The sequence below is a fragment of the Anolis carolinensis genome, chromosome 3, assembly GCF_035594765.1.
Source record: "Anolis carolinensis isolate JA03-04 chromosome 3, rAnoCar3.1.pri, whole genome shotgun sequence".
Taxonomy (NCBI): domain Eukaryota; kingdom Metazoa; phylum Chordata; class Lepidosauria; order Squamata; family Dactyloidae; genus Anolis; species Anolis carolinensis.
The window spans coordinates 269,538,199-269,560,576 of NC_085843.1; the positions used below are offsets into that span (position 1 = coordinate 269,538,199).

Here is a 22,378-nt window from a genome sequence, read left to right on the forward strand (position 1 = left end):
TTTCAGATATGTTACATTTTAGTTATATATTTCAGCTGATGAACATGTTAAATATTCCCAATTACAGAGGCAGGAAAAATCATGACAAAAGCAGTCATTAGCAAGATTGACAGTATAAAACAAAACAAATGGCATTGCTGCAGCCTTCACAGAAGGCATATTCACAGTGTTAATGTACTTTCACAGATACATAACATTGTTCCAATCTCTCTAAAGATTTTTTTTAAAAAGGCTTATCTTGCCACCTAGTTAATCCAGTGAGCACTCCATTAATGCAAAAAGAACTTCACCAGCCAATTACAAAGCTTACTTTGTTTTTCTTCCATTATCTCTGTGTCAAGGATGGAGACAAATAAATTATACTTATTCTCAGTGTCCACATCTATTTTAGGGGGGAAAGCAATGTGAGAAAACAAAGGAGCTTGTGATGACTGCAAGAAAACAAAAAGAACACTTCTTTCCTTCTTAAAAGGTCAGAAGGAAAGTGTCTCTGAATTCCATTAGTTGCTGCCTTTCATTTTGATTCTATAAGGGCTGCAGGATTTTTTCAATCAATACTGCCTTTTGTCCTTCAATCTCATGGATTCCTGATTCAGCAGGCTTTAAACTGTTATCAATTACAGCAGCAATGGGAGATCACGTTTTCATGAAGGTCCCCAAAAGTCGTGATTCGGAGAAGTGCATAGGGTGCCTTCCTGTCTGTATAAGCAGAGCCCTTTTTCTATTAATAAAGCTGTTTGTAATTTGCCTTTGCTTCTACACGTAGACCCCAATGGAATATACAGTCAGCAGTAAACAGAGCAATAATAAAATAACAATCACATTGATGTAAAACAACAGACACAACAGCATAACAATAGGAAACCTATTGCATTAAAAAAGGAAGGAAGCAAAACCTTCAAGTTGCTTTTTATGCTAAGCCACACTGAACAATCACAGCTGGTGTGCCATAACTTGAGAAGGCCCTAACATGCATATCAAACAGCTACATCTCAAATGACAATGAACATGTCAAGGACATCTCCACATGTCATTCAAAACACCCCAGCCTTGAGAATAGGTGGTCAGCAGAACATCTGAGATCTAATGGTAGATACCTGGGCAATTTGAAGTAGATTGGAAAATGTATGATCCAATTTGTTTAAACTCTGGAATCATTTTTATTAAAAAGTGGGTCCTTTAAGTATATCAATCCCTGATGAAAATAGTATGAACATATGAAGCTACCTTGTTTTATTGGTGTATCTAGTCCAGCCTTGTTGACTCTCTCACCATGACAATAGGCCCATTTTTTCCGTGTTCTTGGAGGTGCCAAGAGTTGAACTTAAGGCCCGCAGATAGCATGTATCCTACTACAGCTATGGCTTCTCCCCAAATTATATGATGTACACTTGCTGATTCTTCAGCAGCTGGCAAAATCCAGGAGTTTTCATGGGATAAATCTTGACCAATATCTCTACTTTCAGATTTTAATTCCTGACATGGTATGCAACTTGAAGGCTAGAAAAATAGGGAGGAGTCAAGGTCAGCAGAACACTTAAAATATTAACCCACATAGACCAATCAAGGTAATTGTGATTCACCAAGAGGCCAGACATATCACAGGGTCAGTGAAAAAGTATGATTGATATCCAGGTTATCTTCTCATTCTTGTCTGGCTTATTTCTTCTCTGGGTAACAAAACTGAACAGATCAATAGTCCAAAAGTGCTATGAGATGGCTTAATTTTTTTTCAGTTTAACTCAACAGAATGCGTCCCTATCCAAGAAATTGCAATTTTTTTTAAAGAAAACATGCACAACAATTCTGCCAGATAAACTTTTGCAGCTGTAAACAGGCAGCTGGGCTCTTGCCTAGTTTGCCATTTAACCATGCACTTTTCCTCTGGGGCAGCAGTTTGCTGTTCCTATAAAGACATCTAACACATAAACACATTCACCGTTGGTCTATCAATGTTGATGTCTCCAGTAGTTAAGCTCTCTGTGATAGTTATATGACAATGAGTATATTTCTTATTTATCTCTGCAAAACTGCACTACCTCTTTACTTCAGCACCAGTGGAGCATAAAATTCTAGTACTATATTTACATGGAAATCTCCAGCAGTGACAGCTACAGCCAGGTGACAATGTAATGGGCATTTTTTACTAATCAGTGGTCGTTTAGACTGGGAGCACAGCTACAATAGCAGTTGTGCAGCTGAGCCAAAATCGCTGTGTAAGGAAGAAATTGGATACCTCTTTATGCCATTTCTGAACAAGCATGGACCTCATTTATGCAAGAATAAGTCACCAAAAAGGTTCTTCCCTGAATTCATTCATTCTCCCATCCCTGCTCCTTCTGGGATTTCTGGCGTTAGTGAGTCAGGCTTATTCAAAATAATGCAATGTGAACCGAATGACAAAGTGGTCTATTCTTAATCCTACAGCCCTATGCATCAACCAGATTTGCCAAAAATTGGATTGTCCTCAAAGTTCATGACAAGCAACAGTAAAAGGTTTTTTTTTTAAAAAAAAAAACACACATCCTGAGAAAGCACAAAAGCAATCAACACAATAGTGGAAACACATATTAGATTCTTCCCTGTAAGGCTGCTGTGCATGAATTATTGAAAGATCAAAATGTGCCACCAAATCACTGACTTTGAAGAATGTGTATGGTTTCTGACTATGCCACTAATGAGCAGAATGGAAAATCTCTTTCTGTAGTCACTTGCAGTCAAGTTGGGCACTGGGTCTGCCCTTGAGGAAGGTCAGTGGTTCTTATCAGCTGAAATTACACAGTATTCTATATCTAATTAATGCAGGTGACATAGGTGCTTAAGATGGAAATGGAAATGCTAATTACATTTTATACTATAAAAAACACACTGCCATTTTTTAAAGTTAAACCTATGCTCAGTAAAACGTCATGTATTCTCTTGGTGGGGTAACTGCAAGTCTTGTATGAGTTTCTTGTGCTTCTTTGTAATAAACAGCGATAGTAATAAAGCAGCAATGTCACCATTTTTGGTGGATACCCATGAAGAGAGATCAGAATTTGATAGGCCTGAAAAAGCAAATTACTGACCAGGTAGCTCATTCACTCCTGGAAAACAAAAGTGGCTTTTATGGGTGCAAACACTGCTCCCTTTAAGTCTACTCTGTTATTGGCCTCTTGAGTAATCTCTGCATTCCACATTGGCTGCATCATAGACAAGTTTGCATGTAAATTACTGAACTATAGTCCTTTCCACTTTATTCTATTTTAGTACATTGTTCATGCTGCATGATATACTCCTTTGCTCAATGATAATGTACAGTTCAGTGGCAGCAGGGGATCAAAAGTGATTGTTTTATTGTTGTTACGAGTCTTCGGTTCAACTCTGACTTAACAACTCTGTCAGTTTTCTTGGCAGTTTTCAGAGGAGATTTGTCACTGTTTAGGCTTAGAGAGTATGACTTCCCCAATGGCAAGCAGTTGGGTTTTAGTGGCCAAGCAGGGAATCTTAATCCAGCACTTAGACACTTCACCATGTCAACACAAAATATTTTAAAACATCTTATATCCTGTTTGATCGCAGACATTACAGACTTGACCAAACAAATTTTTGTCACGTTTTGCAGTCAGCAGTAAAACGTTAATTGGTCCCTTTTGGGAAACTATGGACTTTGGCAATCCATTGTCCAAAAAGACTTTTATGCAAGCTTGTGCACAAAACAGGATGGACTAACTAGTATCAAGTTCTTCCAGCACTCTCTCAGAAAGTGTAAAGTACTTATTGTTCTAATGTGACACATGTGAGCATGCCAAGTATTTCTTGTTCTAAATACAGCACTGAAAAGCTGAGAAGCTTTGTGCAAAATTTTACGACCTACTTAATAAACAGTGATCACAGTCATGCCGAACACAGTATTGTGGCATCGCGCAGTGTTCTCAGCAGTTGTTACACAATTTAGAGAATACCATAACAAGGAGTTAAAAAAGAAACTCTAGTTAGACCATCTAGAATTCAAGATTTAAGCAACATAAATTGCTTACCTACCACAATGGTTGCATAATCACAATTACAGCACATGCATTTCCACAGCACACAGCTAAGTTTTCAGTGCATTGCTCTGAAATTGGACACATGAAATTCACATTTCCTGATACAAGAGATAATTCCATAAGCAGTGGCTTTATATTACAGTGTAAAAATTGATCCCTGGATATTGACCGGTTGAACCAATGAATATTATCAGTGGATGTCATATCCCAGTTGTTTAGATTCTGTTCCAAAGAACCAGACATGGAAACTAAGCATGCATGGAACAAATGTCTTGTAGTATGATTTATGGGCTCTTGGTTTGCATTCCCTTCATTCTCAGGTTGTTTATATGTAGCATAACTTATTAGTAGGTAGAACTTGTCAGTTATCCATTGTTCTTCCCTGATATATCAGATTTTTCCCCCATCAAAGGCACTTCTGGATCAGTGCAAACTTCTTTTCCAAGGGCAAAAAGGTCCCAGGCAACCATAATTCATCCAGGAGGTTTCCACAGGACCCTGCTTTAAAAAAATCCTATTTAGGCTAAATCTTCTTAAGTCCAAGTTTCCATGGGCACCATGGATTCTTTTGTTCCAACAGAAGGAAGTAAATTTTCTTCATCTAGAAAACGAAAAGGGAACTGGACTAGAAATCCTCGGATCTTCTTGAGTTCTTCTGCTGCTTTAGCAGGATTCTCACAAGCAAGTTTTGGTATGGTGATGAATTCCCGTAACTGGGCTAAGTTGGTTACCTGATCACTGGGAAGGCATCGGAAAACCTAATCCAAGAAATGATGGATGAGAAAAAGGATAGAAGTCATTAGAAGAGCATAACAATACTAAAGCTCTAGAATAGTACCATTTATATTCCTGTACAAGTCAACCTCATGTATAAGTTGAGGGCAGGTTACATATCTATGAATGTAAATATGACCTGTAGATAAGTAACAGGTCATTATATGGAGAGGGGAAAGTCCAGCATCAGCTTTCCTGCCCAGACAATTCAAATAGGCCAAAAAGTGGTGCCATGTGTGTGGGGAGTGGGTGGGAGTAGGAGTGGGGGAGGTTCAGGGCTTCTTTTAGGTTCTCCCAGGATGACCTAAACTCTACTTTTTAGTACACTGTTCAGAAAAGAGGACAAATCTTTTTTCATATAAAAATAACATTAACCCATGGATAAATCAATCCCAGTTTTTGACTATTTTTTAACTAAAATTTCTACACACACACACACACGCATCTACATACACATATACAGTAAATTAACCCCAATCTCAAAATTACCAGGATTATTTTAAGACAGTCATGCTACCTGCATTTAACTGACAATATCAGCTAAGTCTCTTTATCTCTCAGGCTTTCTATTTTGTGGAGGAAAAACTGAAATATGTTGTTGAATCTTTTCAGGTAAAACTAGCAAACAACTAAACTCTATAAAATCTAACCAACATTCTTTGACTCCCTATATGCCAAGATTTGCCATTTAACGTACAAAACCAGGCCATCTGTACTTCCCTTTACATCTTTCAACACCAAAAAGTACAACAGCGGCAAGTAAGTATTTTACCTTATCAAAAATGGTGGCATTGCGCGCAGCTGTCGCAACCCACACTTCCTTGAAGAATTTGTCACTAACAGGATCTTGGAGATCATTTGCATCAACTGAACTGCCAAAGACAACTCTGAAGATGGGAGAAAATAAAGAACACATGGAAATTTAACAGTATTGTAACTTTGGGATAATTGTTCTTGGAATCAAAAATACACAGTAAAAAAGTGTGTTAGGGAAACAATTGGAAGCTTCTTGAGCTGAAGACAACCAAAGTTTGAGAGTGATTATGAAGTTCCTGATTGCTCTGTCTCATATTGTTCAGGTGGATTGTTCAGGAGGTGTGGATTTCAGAGGCAGATATGTGTCAGAGAAAGCCCTGGTTAATTTACTCTGTGGCAGCTCCCCTGCCATTCATCTGGTCGGTTTGATAGCAGTTGCAATTCAAGAAACCCTGCTAATTGTATTTCACACTCTGGCAGTGGCAGCATTCATTTTGGAGAGGCCTTTCAAATAAAGATGCCTTTAGATGAGAAGACAGTACATTAAAGAACATGAAATTAAAAAAAAAAAAATGAGGGGGAAGGGTAATGTGTCCATGTGGCTTGACTTAGTGTAAATTGGATGCAAGCTTTCAAACTGAAAATGACAAGAGGTTAAATCATAAATCAAAATGATGGCATCATAGGAAACTTTGTCATGCTGAGAGAAGATGCACAGTGCAAAATTACAGCACCTTGATACCATTTAATTTGCCAAGGTTTTATCCCACAGAACCTGAAATTTGTAATTTGTTGAGATACTTCAAATCCTCTGCTAGAGACCTCTAATCCACCCACTGCCAAATACAGCACTAGAGGCCTTTAACAGAGAATCTAAAATACCAAATTACACCAAACTACAAATCCCGGAATTCCATAAATTGGAGTGAGGGAAGTTACGATGATATCAGAGTACTATGAGCATGTGTGGACACATGCCAGGCCAGCTATTTGCCCATCAAGCCCATATAGTTTACTTCGACAGGCATCAAGTCTCAGGCTAGGAACAGCCTTCCTGTAAGTGGTACTTTTAACTCCTGATGCTGGGACTTTCTGTATGTAGAAAATATATTCTACCATTTAGCAATGATGCATTCTCAGTCAACTGCAACTTCCCCAACCTGGCGTCCTCCAGAAGTATTGAGCCATAAACCCTACCTGTGATGGCACGCCGAGCCTCCGGGAGAACTATAGTGTCTGGCTTTACTAGGGGGGCTATCTGTATACCTTCTGACCCTTAACACACAGAGGCACTTCAGGCAAGGTGAAAAGATAACTAAGTAAGTTTACTGAAAACAGGAAGAACAAAGGGTTAACTCCACCTGGGACTATTGTAAGACGGCTTAAAACAATACATTACAAAAAGGATATTTTGCTGGTTGCAGTCATCTCTCTGGAATCCTTGCCTCTGATGTAAAGTGATGGATTATACTGGTGCTTGTAGACTGTCTTGATCTACTTTGTGAAACTTGGTCTGACACAAACTTCTGTTTTCATTGGTACCAATGGTATATGAATACTGCTAAATACAGAGTTTAGTGCTAAGGATGCCTGTTTCAGATTGCTAAGCCTAGGATTTCCAGACAATACCCAAGCCTCTAAACACTGTAGCTCTATTGCAGAAAGAAAAGAGTTTAGCAAGAGAACTCTGTGCAGGCAAATGGACTAAACCAACTAAGGCTGGCCTCTAGGGGTTTCTATAGCTATAGCTCCACCTAAAAACTAATACAAATGGAGGTATCTATTTGAAAGCTTGCGTCCAGATTTGTTTTGTCAATACTATTTGTTTATGTTTTAACTCTGTTCATATTTTGTTTTTTGGGCCTGGCCCCATGTTAGCCGCCCGAGTCCCTTCGGGAAGATGGAGGCAGGATAGAAAAATAAAGTTGTTATGTTGTTGTTGTTGTTGTTATTTACACTATTGGGAAAACCTAAACTGGGGGGAACTAAAGCAAAAGAGTGGAAAGGCAGAGCCAAGACTTCACACTACCACATCATTTTGACATGGTTGCTGGCTGGGAAGTTGAGGTTGAAGTCCAACACTGCAGGGTCCCAGGTTTGGGAAGGCTGGGACATTGGATTTTAGTCCAATATTGTAACTATGAGATTGTTCTGGAAACTAGTGGCATGTGTTCATGTCAAATACAGAAGGTCATAAGAAGAAACCACATTCCATCCCAAACACATCCTAAAATCTCACCTTACTTGAGAATAACAAGGCTACTGGTATTAGTACTTTGATGAATGACAACTAGGGATTTCAAAATTGGGCTAGAGAAGAATCCTGCTTATGGTAATCCTGGGTATGAGATCAATGACCAGACTTGGTATGAGATAGCTTGTTATGTTCCCCATTGCCTTTTCTATTAGCCTCAAAATTCCAGAAGGCCTCAATGGGAAACTGACAGGCTTGTGAATTTAAGATATCCTTACTTCACTTTTGACTCATAATTTGAGCACTAGTGCAAAGAACCACCACATTTAAAAACCAGACTATCAGTTGCGGTTGAACTGAAATGTTCCTTCCTCGGCATAGAAAAGGTCAAAACAGACACAAGAGCTACCTACTTCGATTTAGTTTGCAGCACATATATATATTGGGATGGAAGCTGCAAAACACCTCTATATTGCAGTAAAAGAGTCTCTATACTTCTTAGAATGAGCCAGCATGGTGTAGAAGTTGAAGTGCTGGACCAGGGTTTGAATGCCTGCTAGGCCATAGAAACCCACTGAGTGACCTCAGGCAAGTCACACTCCACAGTTTCATGGAAAGAAAATGGCAAATTCCCATCGAACAAATCTTGCTATGAATATCGTATCATAGGGTCACCTTAGAGTTGCCATGAGTCTGAAGTGACTTGAAGGCACACAGTAAACAACAACATATCTTCTTGGAAGTCAGGATCTAAGTACTGACTACAGATCCTCTTAAGGGTTTCTGACAAAAAATATTCTGCAAAGCTTGGAAAAATCTGCCTTTTGCAACTGTAATACTCTGAATCTTCCAGGCAGCATGATCATGGCAACTGTTCAGAGTTCTAATCTTTCCTACAGATCCCAGGGACTGAACGTGTGGCCTTCAATATGCTAGGCACAAAACTGCTACAGCTGCATCTCACTTGTCACCTGCAGTGAACACCCCACTATTCATAATAATAGGGATGCCCCTCCCCCCAAAAACAACAACGTGAGGGCAAATTCTGGGGTTGCAAAGAAAAGAGGAGTTGCTGTCTCCTGGTATTGCTGATTCAAAGCAGTTCCATCAGTGAAAAAAACATATTTGATTACATACATAATTGACAGAGTGGCAACATAACCTCAAGGCTGTAATCCTATACCTAGTCTCCTGGTAGTAAATTCATGCATAAATTTGCACTGCAGAACTTAGACGATCTATTGTTTATAAAGTATGTTTCATCATGGCATTTGACATGCGTGGTACCTAAAGCACTGAAGGCGGAGAGACTGAGCAAATCTTCCAGCTTTGTAGTCCTCTCCATCCATGACAGAAGGAATGGTGTCCGTGTCCTGCACAACAATGGCCATTTCGCTGTCTCGTTTCCCTAGCATGCTGCGGTCATTGATGTTAGCTGAGCCTATTAGAGTTAGGGTGGAAGGAGGAAAAGCCATACATAAAACACTTGATATGAACAAAGCAATTCACTTAAAATACTTGGAAGTACTACAGCAGTTTACAATTCTGATGTGACCTTAGTGCATATCAATACATGAAGCAGAGCTGTGTTATAATAAAATATTTCAAATTTGGTGATGCCAGCCAATTAATCTGCCAAAGGAGAAAATAAGATCACAATTTGTATGCTTCACCTCAATCTCATTGATAGGCTGTATCCAGGCTATTTATTTATTCATATTCCAGTGGCTGTGATCAGGCAGGTAGAGGATAAAACCCTAATCATGCATTTCCTTGAGCTCCAACTAAAAGAAAGCACAGGCATGTGTATATCATTAACAGTTTTCTGGTCAGTATTATTAGAGGAGGAAGAGAAGTTTTTCTTTAAAAAAGAATGCTAGTGTGGAATAATTGCAATAGTAAAAAGGTAGAGATGCAACTGGAAATTGGTCAATGAAAGGAGCCCTTGAGTAAGTGCAGCGTACCCAGCAATCCTTCTACAATAAAAATGTGAAAATCAGTTGCAATTTTATTGTGTTTCCCTAAATCTCATCCGCATTCCTGTCATGTTCTCATTTGAAATCAGATTACAAAATGTTGCTTATTTCTTCTTGCAAAATAACCAGTGTATTTTCTACATTAAAAACACACACATATTTGCACACATTTTAAAATGTATGCATTTATGTATGCAGCTTTTCAACTGATGAAATGAAGTTTCAAATATATGGCTTTTAGGGGCATGTATATCAAAAACATAGCTTTTTAGGAGGCTTACAATCAATTTTCACTAGAATAAATGGCACAACTTATATTTGAAATTTAAGCAACTGGGATATCTCTGTTAAGACTAAAACCTTTCACTCAATTATCTAGGAGTAAGCCCCAGTGAATGGAATGGGAATTAAATTCAGTAGATAGCTATAGGATTGTGTTGTCACTCTTCTAATGAACTCTGACAAAACAAGGTAGATAGATCAATTTGTCAGAGTCAATGGGATTTGGCTAGCTCCCCATTTGGGGGTATCATAACCAAAATCATGATTTATTTTCTTTGAAACAGAATTAATAGTGATAAGCAAGAGATGTATGCAAATCCAATCCATAATTTATCCATACAGATTCTTTTTAAAAAAACAAATTTTGATTGCACATCTTAACCTGGGGTATTTTTCGAGTACAATGAGAATTCAATATATTCCGATGCATCTCATTTCAAGAGTAAGCAATAACATTGCATATGAATTGTAAAATGTTCTTTGGTCACTGGAGTGTTTATGGATGCAGAATGAAAGGTATTTCACAATAAAGCACCCTCACCCCTTCAGTAGATAATACATATTCCCAATGGGTGGGGTGTTTGTTTAGAGTAGTTGTCATCTATCTTTGTGAACAAAAAATGTAGCTAAACCATCTGCATTTTTTAAAAAAAGATCACCTCTAAATGATTGGTGGGCGAAATTCATGGATGTTGCTTACAACATTTCAGCTGACAATGCCATGAAATGTCTACTATGTAGATCTAGTTCTGTGTGAATTCTACAGTAAAACTAAAATTTAAGAAACTAAGATACCAGTTCTGACCAGATGATAGATCAAGTTTGTTTTCCAGTGCTCCAGAGGGTATGACTCAAACCAATGGATTTATGTTATAGGGAACTGATCTAAGGAACGGCTTTCTGTTTGGCAGTGGAATACACTATCTTGGAAAGTAATGTACCCTCTTTGGGAACCAGAATGCACAACTGCCCAAGTATGCTTTATTTGCAATTCCTACATTGACCAAAACGTGGACAAGACGTTGGATTTGAAAGTTGGGTCTCTTTCAATTCTATAATTTCCCACCTATATCCCCTAAAATTCCTTGTCTCTGAATAGCTGTGTGACATAAAGTTTTTCCACAACACGAATACGTAGATATAGCACTACAATTCCACTTTAGTTATCATGGCTGAATCCTATGGAGTCCTGAGCCACTTGAATTTGAAATACCCATCCCTTTATAAAAAGAAGTCCCTTTGGAATGAATAGTTCCCAGGGTGGTTGTGATGGAAAATACATACTGATCTCCATTTGATTCCCCACCCCAACTTAATGTAAGGAGTAACTACGTGTTTAGTAGTACAAACAAACTTAGCACATGCATATTAGTCATGTGGGAAAAACATAAATATCTTATGGGCCCATCCTAACACATTCTCCAGGCTGTGGCACAGGCTGGAAAGCAAACCAGCTGCAACAAATCACTCTGACCAAGAGGTCATGAGTTCGAGGCCAGCCCGTGCCTGCGTCTTGTCTCTGTCTCTATGTTATGGTATTGAATGTTTGCCTTTATGTGTGATCCGCCCTGAGTCCCCTTCGGGGTGAGAAGGGCAGAATATAAATGCTGTAAATAAAATATAAATGCTGTAAATAAATATCCGAAAAAAACCAAGACATGGATCTTGTCTCACTTACATTGCCTCCAACAAGGTTAAGAAAGCTCTTATATCATTTTGTGACAATACCGTAAAACTGGACATCAAACTAACATTTTTCCAGCTTCCAGAAAAGTCTGCTTGCTTCATTATCTAATATTTGTTGATATTAATTATTTCTTTTCCCCCCACCGAAATTACCCACAGTAGGAAATAACATAAACACAAAGCATTAATAAAACAATAGAACAACACATCATGGCTGTCAGTTTAACAAGAAAATGGGTGTCATATTTTTGGCATATTGCCCTCCCAACAGAAGCTGATGAAGTACACATGTGGGCATAAAGAATCCACATTTCACAGCATGTTCCGTTCTCAAAGGAGCACATGACAAATTGCCCAAGTTGTGAGACAAATCACAACTTTTATATGAGCCAGATGGGCCTGGTTCTTTGGAGAAGATCTTCATGGCAAGAGACAAAATGGAAATGTCATTTACCAACCCGTTTTAAGTCTTCACAAAATTACATTGAGTCAAGTGCAGTAATCAAGCTAGGAGGCTCCATTTAACATAATGGTGCCCTTTATACTTGAGGTGTTTTCAGCAGCTTCCACCAGCCAGAGCAGAACTTGGAAAGTTATTTTTTAACTGCAAGTAGTTACATTTCCAAGGTCCAAATAAAGTTAGTTCCCACTACAGTTACAAGTTTCAGTTTCTTGCTTTTCAAAAGGCAGTTGTTTTTAGAAAATGAATTCACTTAGAAAACAATATCAGAGTACTGCAAACCTTTATGTGGTCTGTGGCACAATACTCACACAAGCAGCAATGGCACACATTGTCTGCTACTTTTTCACGTACCAATTATGACTGTGTTGTCATCGACAATCATCAGCTTGCTGTGAACATAGATCAACTCTGTGACAAGTTTCCCTTCCAGCTCAGCATGGTTTCGGAGCCCACAGAAGGAGATGTAGTTAATCCACTGGTCTCCCACTGAAGAACATCATGTGGAATGGGTAAAAAGAGAGTGGGAAGAAAAAGTTATGGAGAGTAGATTTTGGTGCAACATTAGGAGACATCTTACTGGTTCAACAATGAAGCTGATTAGTTAGTAAATTGGTCGACTCTTTTTGTCCTGAAGCAGGACAGCTTGTTCTTTCTCCTGTAATAATTATTATCTGTAAAGTAGAGCTGGACTGTGTAGAAGACACTTTCGAACAGAAGATTGTCCTCTGACATCTCTTAAAATAGGGCATGTTTTAAAATAAGAGATTGTCTTCTAGAAACCAGGACACAGTAGCTGAAATTCCATATCAGGGATGTGTAGCATTGATCTTTATAGCTTTCTTAATCTTCAATTGTTCTATGTAATTCTGGTATGGATAGGGTTGTACAATGGAATGCACAACGGAACATGCAACTGAATGCACAATGAAGGAATGCTACTGTCAATTTCAGGAGGGCAGAGAGATGTCTATAGGCAAAGAACGAACATCTCCATGTGCAATGGCACTGTACAAAGAACTCAATTTCATAGAATTGGAAGAGACCACAAGGACCTTCCAGTCCAACTCCCTGCCATGTAGGAACACACATTCAAATTTCTATGACACTGAACTCAATTGGATGTTGCATATAATACAAAAATGCCCAAGTGCTCCATAGGGGAAGTCACACATCCCTAAGGTGGTGTCTGGCCACAGATTCCCTATCTAGCATTCAGATTCTCCCCATCCTCCCAATTTTTATGACTAAATCACATTCACTAATCTAGAGGAAAGCAGGAAGAATAATTCACTTTAAGCTGCATCCAAAGGGATGCTGAAAACAGCAGCTATATTCTGTTTTCGTCTGACACCCAGATGTTGTTTTGCTAGTTTGTTTTCTTTACTCTGAAGATTGTCTTGACATAATTGAGGCCTCCCGTGCTCCTAGTTATACAATCCAGCAATTATGTGCCGGCTAACGTGTGCTTTATAGCGTATCAATCAAAGTTTAGTGTCCTCAAAGCCCAACAGTACGAAGAAGCACACAGTGAGGCGAGGCAAAGCACTTACTCTCGGCTTTGAGCTGTCCCAGGATCGAATTATCTCCTCTGCACATGGTCCTGTAAGAATTAGGGACGCAATTAAAGTCACAAAACAGCAGCATGTGAATGAGTTTACAAGGATGAAGCTAATTAAAATTGCCAGATACATTCATCTGCAAAATGGAGAGGAAAGAGAGCCGAGGGGAGACAACTGATTCAGAAGCAAAGGCAACACTGTGAAAGAAGGTGGTTGGATTTCGGAGAAAAGGGGCCAAGTGATCTTGATTTCTGGTGCAAAACAGTAAAGCCCTACCTATAGCGAAAGCATGTATTTCACTTTGGACAGGCAGGAATGCACCATCTGAAGTTTACAAATGGGCATATGGTTATTAACATTGACACAAACCAACAAAGAGCTAACTTTTGCCATATATCTGCTTCTAGGCAAAGTGATCTTAGGATAAAATTATGGTAGGTATGAAGATGGACAAGGAAGTGCCAAAAGGCACCTGCATTGAGCTTCCCTTAGTGTCCCCTGTAATATATAGTTATGGAAGTATGTGGTGTATTATCAGGTGGCGTGGACTAGTCCATGAAGTCACGAAGAGTCAAAAGCGACTGAACGAATAAACAACAAAATCAGGTGGGAAAATACATTATGTGACCTTGTGGAAAAGGATAAAATGAACCCCTCCCCTCACCACAAGCTAACTTTTTACATTCTGTTTTAAAACAACGTTTTAAAAGAATTGGCTAGAAGGTGTTGTCGCATTTTAACTGAACTGTTTTTAAAAGCCTTTATGTTTTAAATTTCATTTTATCTGTTTATACAGAAATGATTTTAAAATATATTCTAATTAGTTTAATACAAATTAATTCACTCTTCAAATTTGTGGGTTTGACTTTTGCAGATTTGAGTATTCATGGATTTGATCAAAATGTTCTCGAGGAATCTCTAGGTCCTCTCGTGTGATTCTATAGTTAACATCACCCTGAGTCCCCTCGGGTGAGAAGGGCGGGGTATAAATAATTGAAATAAATAAATAATTGAAATCTAGCCTATAGTTAGATTCTTAGAAAGGTGTAGTCACATAATTTTTTAATTTATGATTTTCTACTTTCTTAAGTGTGCTGTGGCCAAAAGCCTAGTGAACATGGAGGGCTGACTGTATTTACTTTTGTATAGTTTTAATTGTAGTGTTCTTTTAAATTGTGAGCTGCTTTGGAAATGTGGGATGATGATGATGATGATGATGATACAAGTCTGACCCATTCTGTTTTTAATTTATGGTGTCTGTATGCAACCCTAAGCAGTGTGAGTCATGTGAGACAATTTCCAGATATCAAATGTCTCACTGAGGGGATTCACATTGTTTGGGTTACTCTTGAGTCTCTAAAGAATGAATCACACTTACGACTCACTGTTATGACACATTTACACATTACAGCAGGCATTGCTCTAAGGAGTCACCCTACATCTGCAAAATCTTGGGTATGCAAATCAGACCAATGGAAGAATCGTAACTGCTCTTTTGAAAATCAGTATTAATGAGTGTGCTTTTAATTTATTACATCCATGCCTTTCCTTTCTTCTTTTTCTGTAGTGGGTGCAGGGAGTCCGCTATCTATAAATGAAAGAATGCTATTCAAGAGAAAGTGGAAAAAAAGGAGAAGGAAGCTTAATTAAAAGCCAAAGAGGAAATGTTTTGTATGAGGTTTTCTCAGCAAGGCAGAACACAATAGTCAGTACTCCCTCTGCTGGCTATTTGATAGAAATATGCATTGAAATGATTGTTATCATGATGAATTGGTAGTATGAAACACTAATGCTTGCACCAGATGGGAAGAAGAAATCTTCAATATTAGGCCAGGCCAAAATGTGTTGAAGGCTCTTCAAAAGCAACACAACGGTTCTCTTCAAAGGTTATTCCTGCCCATGGTCTTTGTCCCTCTCTCCATGAAACCTATACACGGAAATTCTTCCAGATTTAACTTTGCCAAGGGGCCCATCAAGTAGGGCGGCGACGGTTCCCCAAATCAAACTTTTGGATTCAGAGACAAGATCTGAATCAGAGATAATAGGACACTTGAATAAACCTCAGTCATGTACAACCCAGACCCTTATCCAATGGGTATGAAAAAAAATCCACCTTATCTAAACTAACCTGTAGTTAAAATGCATGATTGCTTGCAGCGCATTTCCTCCTCCTGTTGAAATATCACCTTCAAATCCAGGCAGCAGAGGGATGACTATGTAGACTCGGTACCGTTTGTTTTCCCTAATAGGAAAATACAAACAAATGAACCAACTTTTGCAAAATTATCTTTAGAAAAGGAAAGAGCAAATGGAAAGGAAATAAACTTTATAAATCCAGATTTTTTTTAGCTTTACCTGATTCTTGTCTTTTCTCTCTTTGCCCCTTCCCCACAAATTATCCTCAACACTGTTATTCAATTTACAGTTTCTTTTGGATTTGAGCTTCAGTGATGTTAGTCTAGTTTTCCCTAACTTAATGCTACTCAGGTCTGTTTGACTATAATTTTCTATCATCAATCAAATCTCTCTGTCCACAAGTCCTTCACACTACATAGTTAGCCAGTAGTCACAGACTGATCACATCAGGAGCATTGCTCAACCTTGGATACTATACATACCACACTGGTATAGTACTATGATTTTATTTTAACTGCTATGGCAACATCCTACAGAATCCTGGTTTTTTGTAGTTTGGCGAGACACTAGAGCTCCATTTTTGCTTTTAACACATATTGGTTTTTATTCTTGTCTCACAAATGATTATCATGCAGATGTAGAAATGCCATAATCTATACTGTTTTATCTCCAGAAATACCCTTTAAGTCCTATAAATCAACAAACAAACAAACAATCCCCTAGTAGATAATTACATCTTACCTAATGAGAATACATAGAGAGATTAGCTTTTCAGATATTTATAATACAACTCAAGGGTATTACAAAGAAGTGTTTCTTCCTTTATTGCAAGCGAAAGATGTAGAAACAACCACTAGGTGGCAAACACCATACGTTCTGGATAACATTACTGAAAAAAGTAGACAAATACTGATTCTTCCCAGGCAGAGACATCATTTCCTAGTAATTGTGTCTTTATATGACATCTCAGTTCAAAAATAATAGTGCATTTTTTCAACCACAAAGCTACTATTGAAATAATTCCAGATTACAGCATGTATACCCCAATATCCCGGCTCCACATTGCTATTAGATGGAACTTTCTGCCCCAGAGTGTGGTGGAGGCTCCTTCTTTGGAGGCTTTTAAACAGAGGATGAATGGCCATCTCTCGGGGGTGCTTTGAATGTGATTTTCCTGCTTCTTGTCAGGGGGTTGGATCGGATGACCCACGAGGTCTCTTCCAACTCTATGATTCTATTACAGGTGACAGTGAAGGTGAGATCCCTATGCATTAGACAGATGGTAGGTGGAACACCAATAAAGATAATGCTGTTTTTAACACATTATCTCTATTAATAGTGCCTGATAGTTGTATCACTAGAGAGAACATTGGATTGTTTATTGGAAAGTACATTTCATGCATCTGAAGTTACATTTAATATTGGGTCTTGTAAACTGCAGTCCTCAAACAATGTGATATTCACAACGGCTGGAAATGACTTCATCTTGTTTTTACCTACTAGAGCGAAGGTTCTACTGAATTCACTTCTGAGGCCCCTTCTACACTCACATATAAAATCCAGATTTATCTGCTTTGAACTGGACTAGCTGGCAGTGTAGACGCATATAATCCAGTTCAAAGTAGATAATGTGGATTATCTGCTTTGATAATCTGGATTATATAGTGTAGAAGGGGCCTGAGTAAACACATAGGACTGCACTATATAGATCAGGGAACCACAGTCAGTTATCTTGGACTTACATGTGTTTTTCAGCCCAATTTTATGGGACTCTTGGACTGATTCCAAAAGAGCCCAGCAAGCAATTCAGACTTCTGAAATGGGTTAACTACCCCTTTCCCAAGGAGCCCCGATGGCAAAGTGTGTTAAAGCGCTGAGCTGCTGAACTTGCAGAACGAAAGGTCGCAGGTTCAATTCCCGGGAGCAGAATGAGCGCCCGGTGTTAGCTCCAGCTTCTGCCAACCTAGCAGTTCGAAAACATGCCAATGTGAGTAGATCAATAGGTATCGCTCCGGTGGGAAGGTAACGGCGCTCCATGCAGTCATGCCAGCCACATGACCTTGGAGGTGTCTACGGACAACGCCCGCTCTTCAGCTTAGAAATGGAGATGAGCACCAACCCCCAGAGTCAGACATGACTGGACTTAATGTCAGGGGAAAACTTTACCTTTTTACCCCTTTCCTACAAACTCACTGAATAGAGAGGCATAGAGATGAAGAGGAGAGGTTGTCTACACAACCTTTAAAACCAGGAGTTGGCTCCTGGCTGTTTACATGTTTCTTGATTTCTGGTGAGCATTGTGAGTTAACCGGGTTAATTCAGTTTCGGCCGAGGGTTGCTTTGGAGTTATTTTGAAACTATGGGGAATCCAGCAACTCAAGGGCAGTTGGACAGATGGTTCAGATTCAATTCAGACAGGTCTTCAATCCAGACAGGTCCACATGGATTACTGCTGCCATCATCTTTCCCCTGTGACCACCAAAGCAGAGAAAAGGGAATGGATTCCACTTGTCGCACTGCCATGACTGATCACAACCAGGTGCAGAGCTCCCTCCTTTTCCCCAGTTGTGTAGACACCTCTGATGCCAGAATGAGGCACCTATAACAGCTAGGAGCTCACATGGATCTCTGTGGCCAGTTGGAAGGGACAATGGTGACATAGAAGGTGAGGTGACAGCTCAGCTGGACGATGTCAACTCCAGACCACTGCCGTCACAGGTTCGAAAGGGTACATTTGGCTGCATCCTGGGCCAGTCCGGAGCAGCCCCATCCTGAACAGTGCTGGTATTTGTTGCTTGGTGAGGATAAGCTCAGCCCTGCAGCTCCTCAAATTAGTTCTTCAAATTATACCATTAGCATTCTCTAGCAGAGAATTCTGAGCACCTCATCAAATGCTGCATGGCACCATGGCAGTTAAAAGCACTGTCAAAACTGATGTAAATCTTCGAGAGAGAACACTCTCAGAGACAGAAAGAAAAGCATGATGACATGGAAAGAGGGAATTAGGTGGCAGGAGAAGAGAAAGTGGGCAGGCAGGGATGAAGGGACTGTCAGAAAAAAGAAATCTGGAAGAGGAGGAGGAGGAAGAAGAGACTGATAGAAGACAGAGGGAAAGTGGGTAGTCTTGCCTACATCTGGTTTTGGCTCCATCCTCTACTTCAGTGGTTCTCAACCTGCGGGTCCCCAGATGTTTTTGTCCTTCAACTCCTAACAGCTGGTAAACTGGCTGGGATTTTTGGGAGTTGTAGGCCAAAACGCCTGAGGACCCACAGGTTGAGAACCACTCCTCTACTTAGACAGGCATCCTAGAATAATACCACTGACAGAATGTAACTATAGCTATGGAAAATGACATAGGTGTTTCCAGCAGTGGAAAAGGTATTTGAGATTAGCAAAGAAAAGAAGGTCCAGCATCTGCATGAAATGGAACATTTCCTAAAATCAAATTAAGGAATGATGGGATCCATCCTTTTTTCTAAAAAAATACAAGTTGCTTTTTCTGTGTATTGTAGTTGAAATGAACTTCCACTTACAGTAATCAGACAGATACACCTGCTTTACTTTAAATTAAATGGGCCAGTGGTGCGAAGCAGGGTGGATAGTGTAGATGTGAGAAATGCTAATTGCTGATAGCAAAATAATTAGAAAAATGTAATTTATGGTCAATCTATTTCCATTAAAACAACCAAGCTTATTCAGACACACACACAATCATAACATTTTTCCATGTAAATGGAAGATGTGACCTAATTAATTACATATGCTTTGTATTGTCTGAAGGACAAGGAGGTGAATATGATAGGGCAGAATTCACATTAAGTCCCTCCATTAAGGTTTAAGGATGCAAGAGTGAATTCTTCTACATGCCGCCCAGAAGATAAAATGAACGCATGCCTCATCTAGTTTGATTTTCTCCTTCTTTCTTTCTGTGCTTGAGTCATAAGGAAAACCTCTCCTGCATTTTGCGATGAAATCCTGCAATGGATATCTACACCTGCTGTGATTCTGATAAATATCGACTTTTCTCCTCCCTACAAGTTTAGGCTTTCCGCATAAAAAAGGAACCTCCATATTAAATGAAAAGATGTGTTTAAAGTCACTTCTAGTTCTATCCTCAGAAAGATTCCATGGGAAGCACACTTTTCCTAGTGCAAAGAAGGAACACACCAAGCACCCTTCTCTATCCATCATCATGTTGAGCATTTTGGCCCATCTACAAGAAAAGTGAGTTGTAAAAAATAGAAAAAATAGTCAGTCTGGCATGTTCTACTACTGGATTCAGGCCTGGGGCTTTGGCCTGGTTCTGGAGTGGCCCGGTTGAGGGTTCCAAGCGATGTAAAGTAGGATCAGAACCAGAAAGGAGTCTACCAGCCTCATTAGCAGCAGCAGAGCTTCAGGAAATCGCTCTGGAGGCTGCAAACTGACTACATTGCTTTGACAGGAATGTAATCTAGTACAATGATGCTGCCACCAGCTGAATCACAATTATATTAAGCAAAGTATATACTCTGTAGCATATAAAGAAGGGAGGAAAAAAAGAACTGAAAAGCACCATGGAAACCTAAGGCTGGCAATTAAAACTATGCAAATGTGTGTACATTTGCATAATTTCTTCTGCTAACAAGAGCTCCGATTTTTTCTCTCTCTAAAAGGCGAGAATGTCTTTCAGCCACCAGTGAGGAATAAAGGAATCATAGAAGCACAAGCGGGAGAACAGCAGATGTGTGAAGAAATTGAATCTACAATTCCTGAGCAGTCACAGCACTACAGAGCCGGGTTCTGTCCCATTGCCTCAACACTGGTTTCAAGTCCAAACAGCATGCCACATGTGGTGGGGTATTTGGTACTGGATTAATAAGTGATTTTTTTTTTTTAAAAAAACATAGATAGGGAGTTGCCTTGATCAGCTCAGTATTGTCAATAGTATCGATAGTAGCTTACTAGGACTTTTCAGAATGAAGCAGAGAGTGTTTGAGGATCAGGACATCCATAGAGACACCAAGGTGCTTGTTTATAAAGCCATTGTCCTCCCAACCCTGCTCTATGCCTGCGAAACATGGATGGTCTATAGACGTCACACTCAACTACTAGAGCGTTTCCATCAGTGTTGCCTCAGAAAAATCCTGCAAATCTCTTGGGAAGACAGGCAGACAAATGTCAGCGTGCTTGAGGAAGCAAAGACCACCAGCACTGAAGCGATGCTCCTACGCCATCAACTCCGCTGGACTGGCCACATTGTCCGAATGCCCGATCACCGTCTCCCAAAGCAGCTACTCTACTCCGAACTCAAGAACGGGAAACGTAATGTTGGTGGGCAGGAAAAGAGATTTAAAGATGGGCTTAAAGCCAACCTTAAAAAGTGTGGCATAGACACTGAGAATTGGGAAGCCCTGGCCCTTGAGCGCTCTAATTGGAGGTCAGCTGTGACCAGCAGTACTGTGGAGTTTGAAGAGGCATGAATGGAGGGCTTAAGGGAGAAACGTGCCAAGAGGAAGGCCTGTCAAGCCAACCCTGACCGAGACCGCCTTCCACCTGGAAACCGATGTCCTCACTGCGGGAGAACATGCAGATCAAGAATAGGTCTCTTCAGCCACCTAAGAATTCACCCTCAAGACCCCACAACTGGAAGACCATCATCCTCGAACTATGAGGGATCGCCTAAGTAAGTACTAGGACTTTCAGGCAAAGTTCCTTTTTTTTATTATCAGGGACTCAATTTGGGATCTTCGGTAGGCAAGTCACTGAGCAACTCTTGCCCTATCACTGAGCAACAGACCTTTAATCCCCTTGGGAAGACCCCCATATTAACAGGAGTAATGCTTTTGAGGGAAACTGGAATTCCAGAAAGCACTCGAGTCAATATTTATTGAGGTATGGACAGCTGTGTTTTGCCACATGTCAAACAGATCCATCACTGTTTGCTGGCCAGAAGTAGCTCCTCAACAGAGCCCTGCTGGTGTCATCCCTTATGGAAATGACATGTCCGGGCACCTATTGAAAACTCATCAGAAGTAACTTTGCCAGTCAGGCTCTGATGAAACAGCAACAGCAAAACCCAGGAGGACAGGGCACCATTCCTGATATGCTGTTGTCCCACTTCAACTATAGCAGTTCACCTGCTGAATAAATGAAGCTGTTTTGGGTCTCAGCACTCCTTGACTTGAGTGGATGGTATCATTTGGTGCTCTGCCTCAGACAGTACAATGTTTTCAATATCTGTTACATGAAACATCTAGGCGTCCCCTGGTCAATGTCCTTGCAGACGGCCAATTCTCTCACAACAGAAGTGACTTGCAGTTTCTCAAGTTGCTCCTGATATATAAAAAAAGTATCTGTCACATGGCTGAACAATATACCTAGGTAGGAAAGGCTAAGAAACTCAATGCCCATTCATGTGACAGATACTTTTTTATATATCAGGAGCAACTTGAGAAACTGCAAGTCACTTCTGTTGTGAGAGAATTGGCCATCTGCAAGGACGTTGACCAGGGGATGCCTAGATGTTTCATGTAACAGATATTGAA

At 39.8% G+C, this 22,378-nt stretch overlaps 1 protein-coding gene across 2 annotated transcripts in view; it reads right to left on the bottom strand.

Annotated features, from left to right (window-relative positions):
* Positions 1-11: 11 nt before the first annotated feature.
* pld1 (phospholipase D1) overlaps positions 12-22,378 on the bottom strand; it is a 152,495-nt gene continuing 130,128 nt past the window's right edge. For both annotated transcript variants that reach the window (XM_008106028.3, XM_008106027.3), the window contains exons 21-26: positions 15,847-15,960; positions 13,710-13,759; positions 12,511-12,645; positions 9,040-9,193; positions 5,575-5,689; positions 12-4,786 (exon numbers count right to left, since the gene is read on the bottom strand). In XM_008106028.3, the coding sequence (XP_008104235.1) occupies positions 4,562-4,786; positions 5,575-5,689; positions 9,040-9,193; positions 12,511-12,645; positions 13,710-13,759; positions 15,847-15,960 (793 nt within the window). In that variant the 3' untranslated portion in view covers positions 12-4,561. The remainder of the gene's footprint in view (positions 4,787-5,574; positions 5,690-9,039; positions 9,194-12,510; positions 12,646-13,709; positions 13,760-15,846; positions 15,961-22,378) is intronic.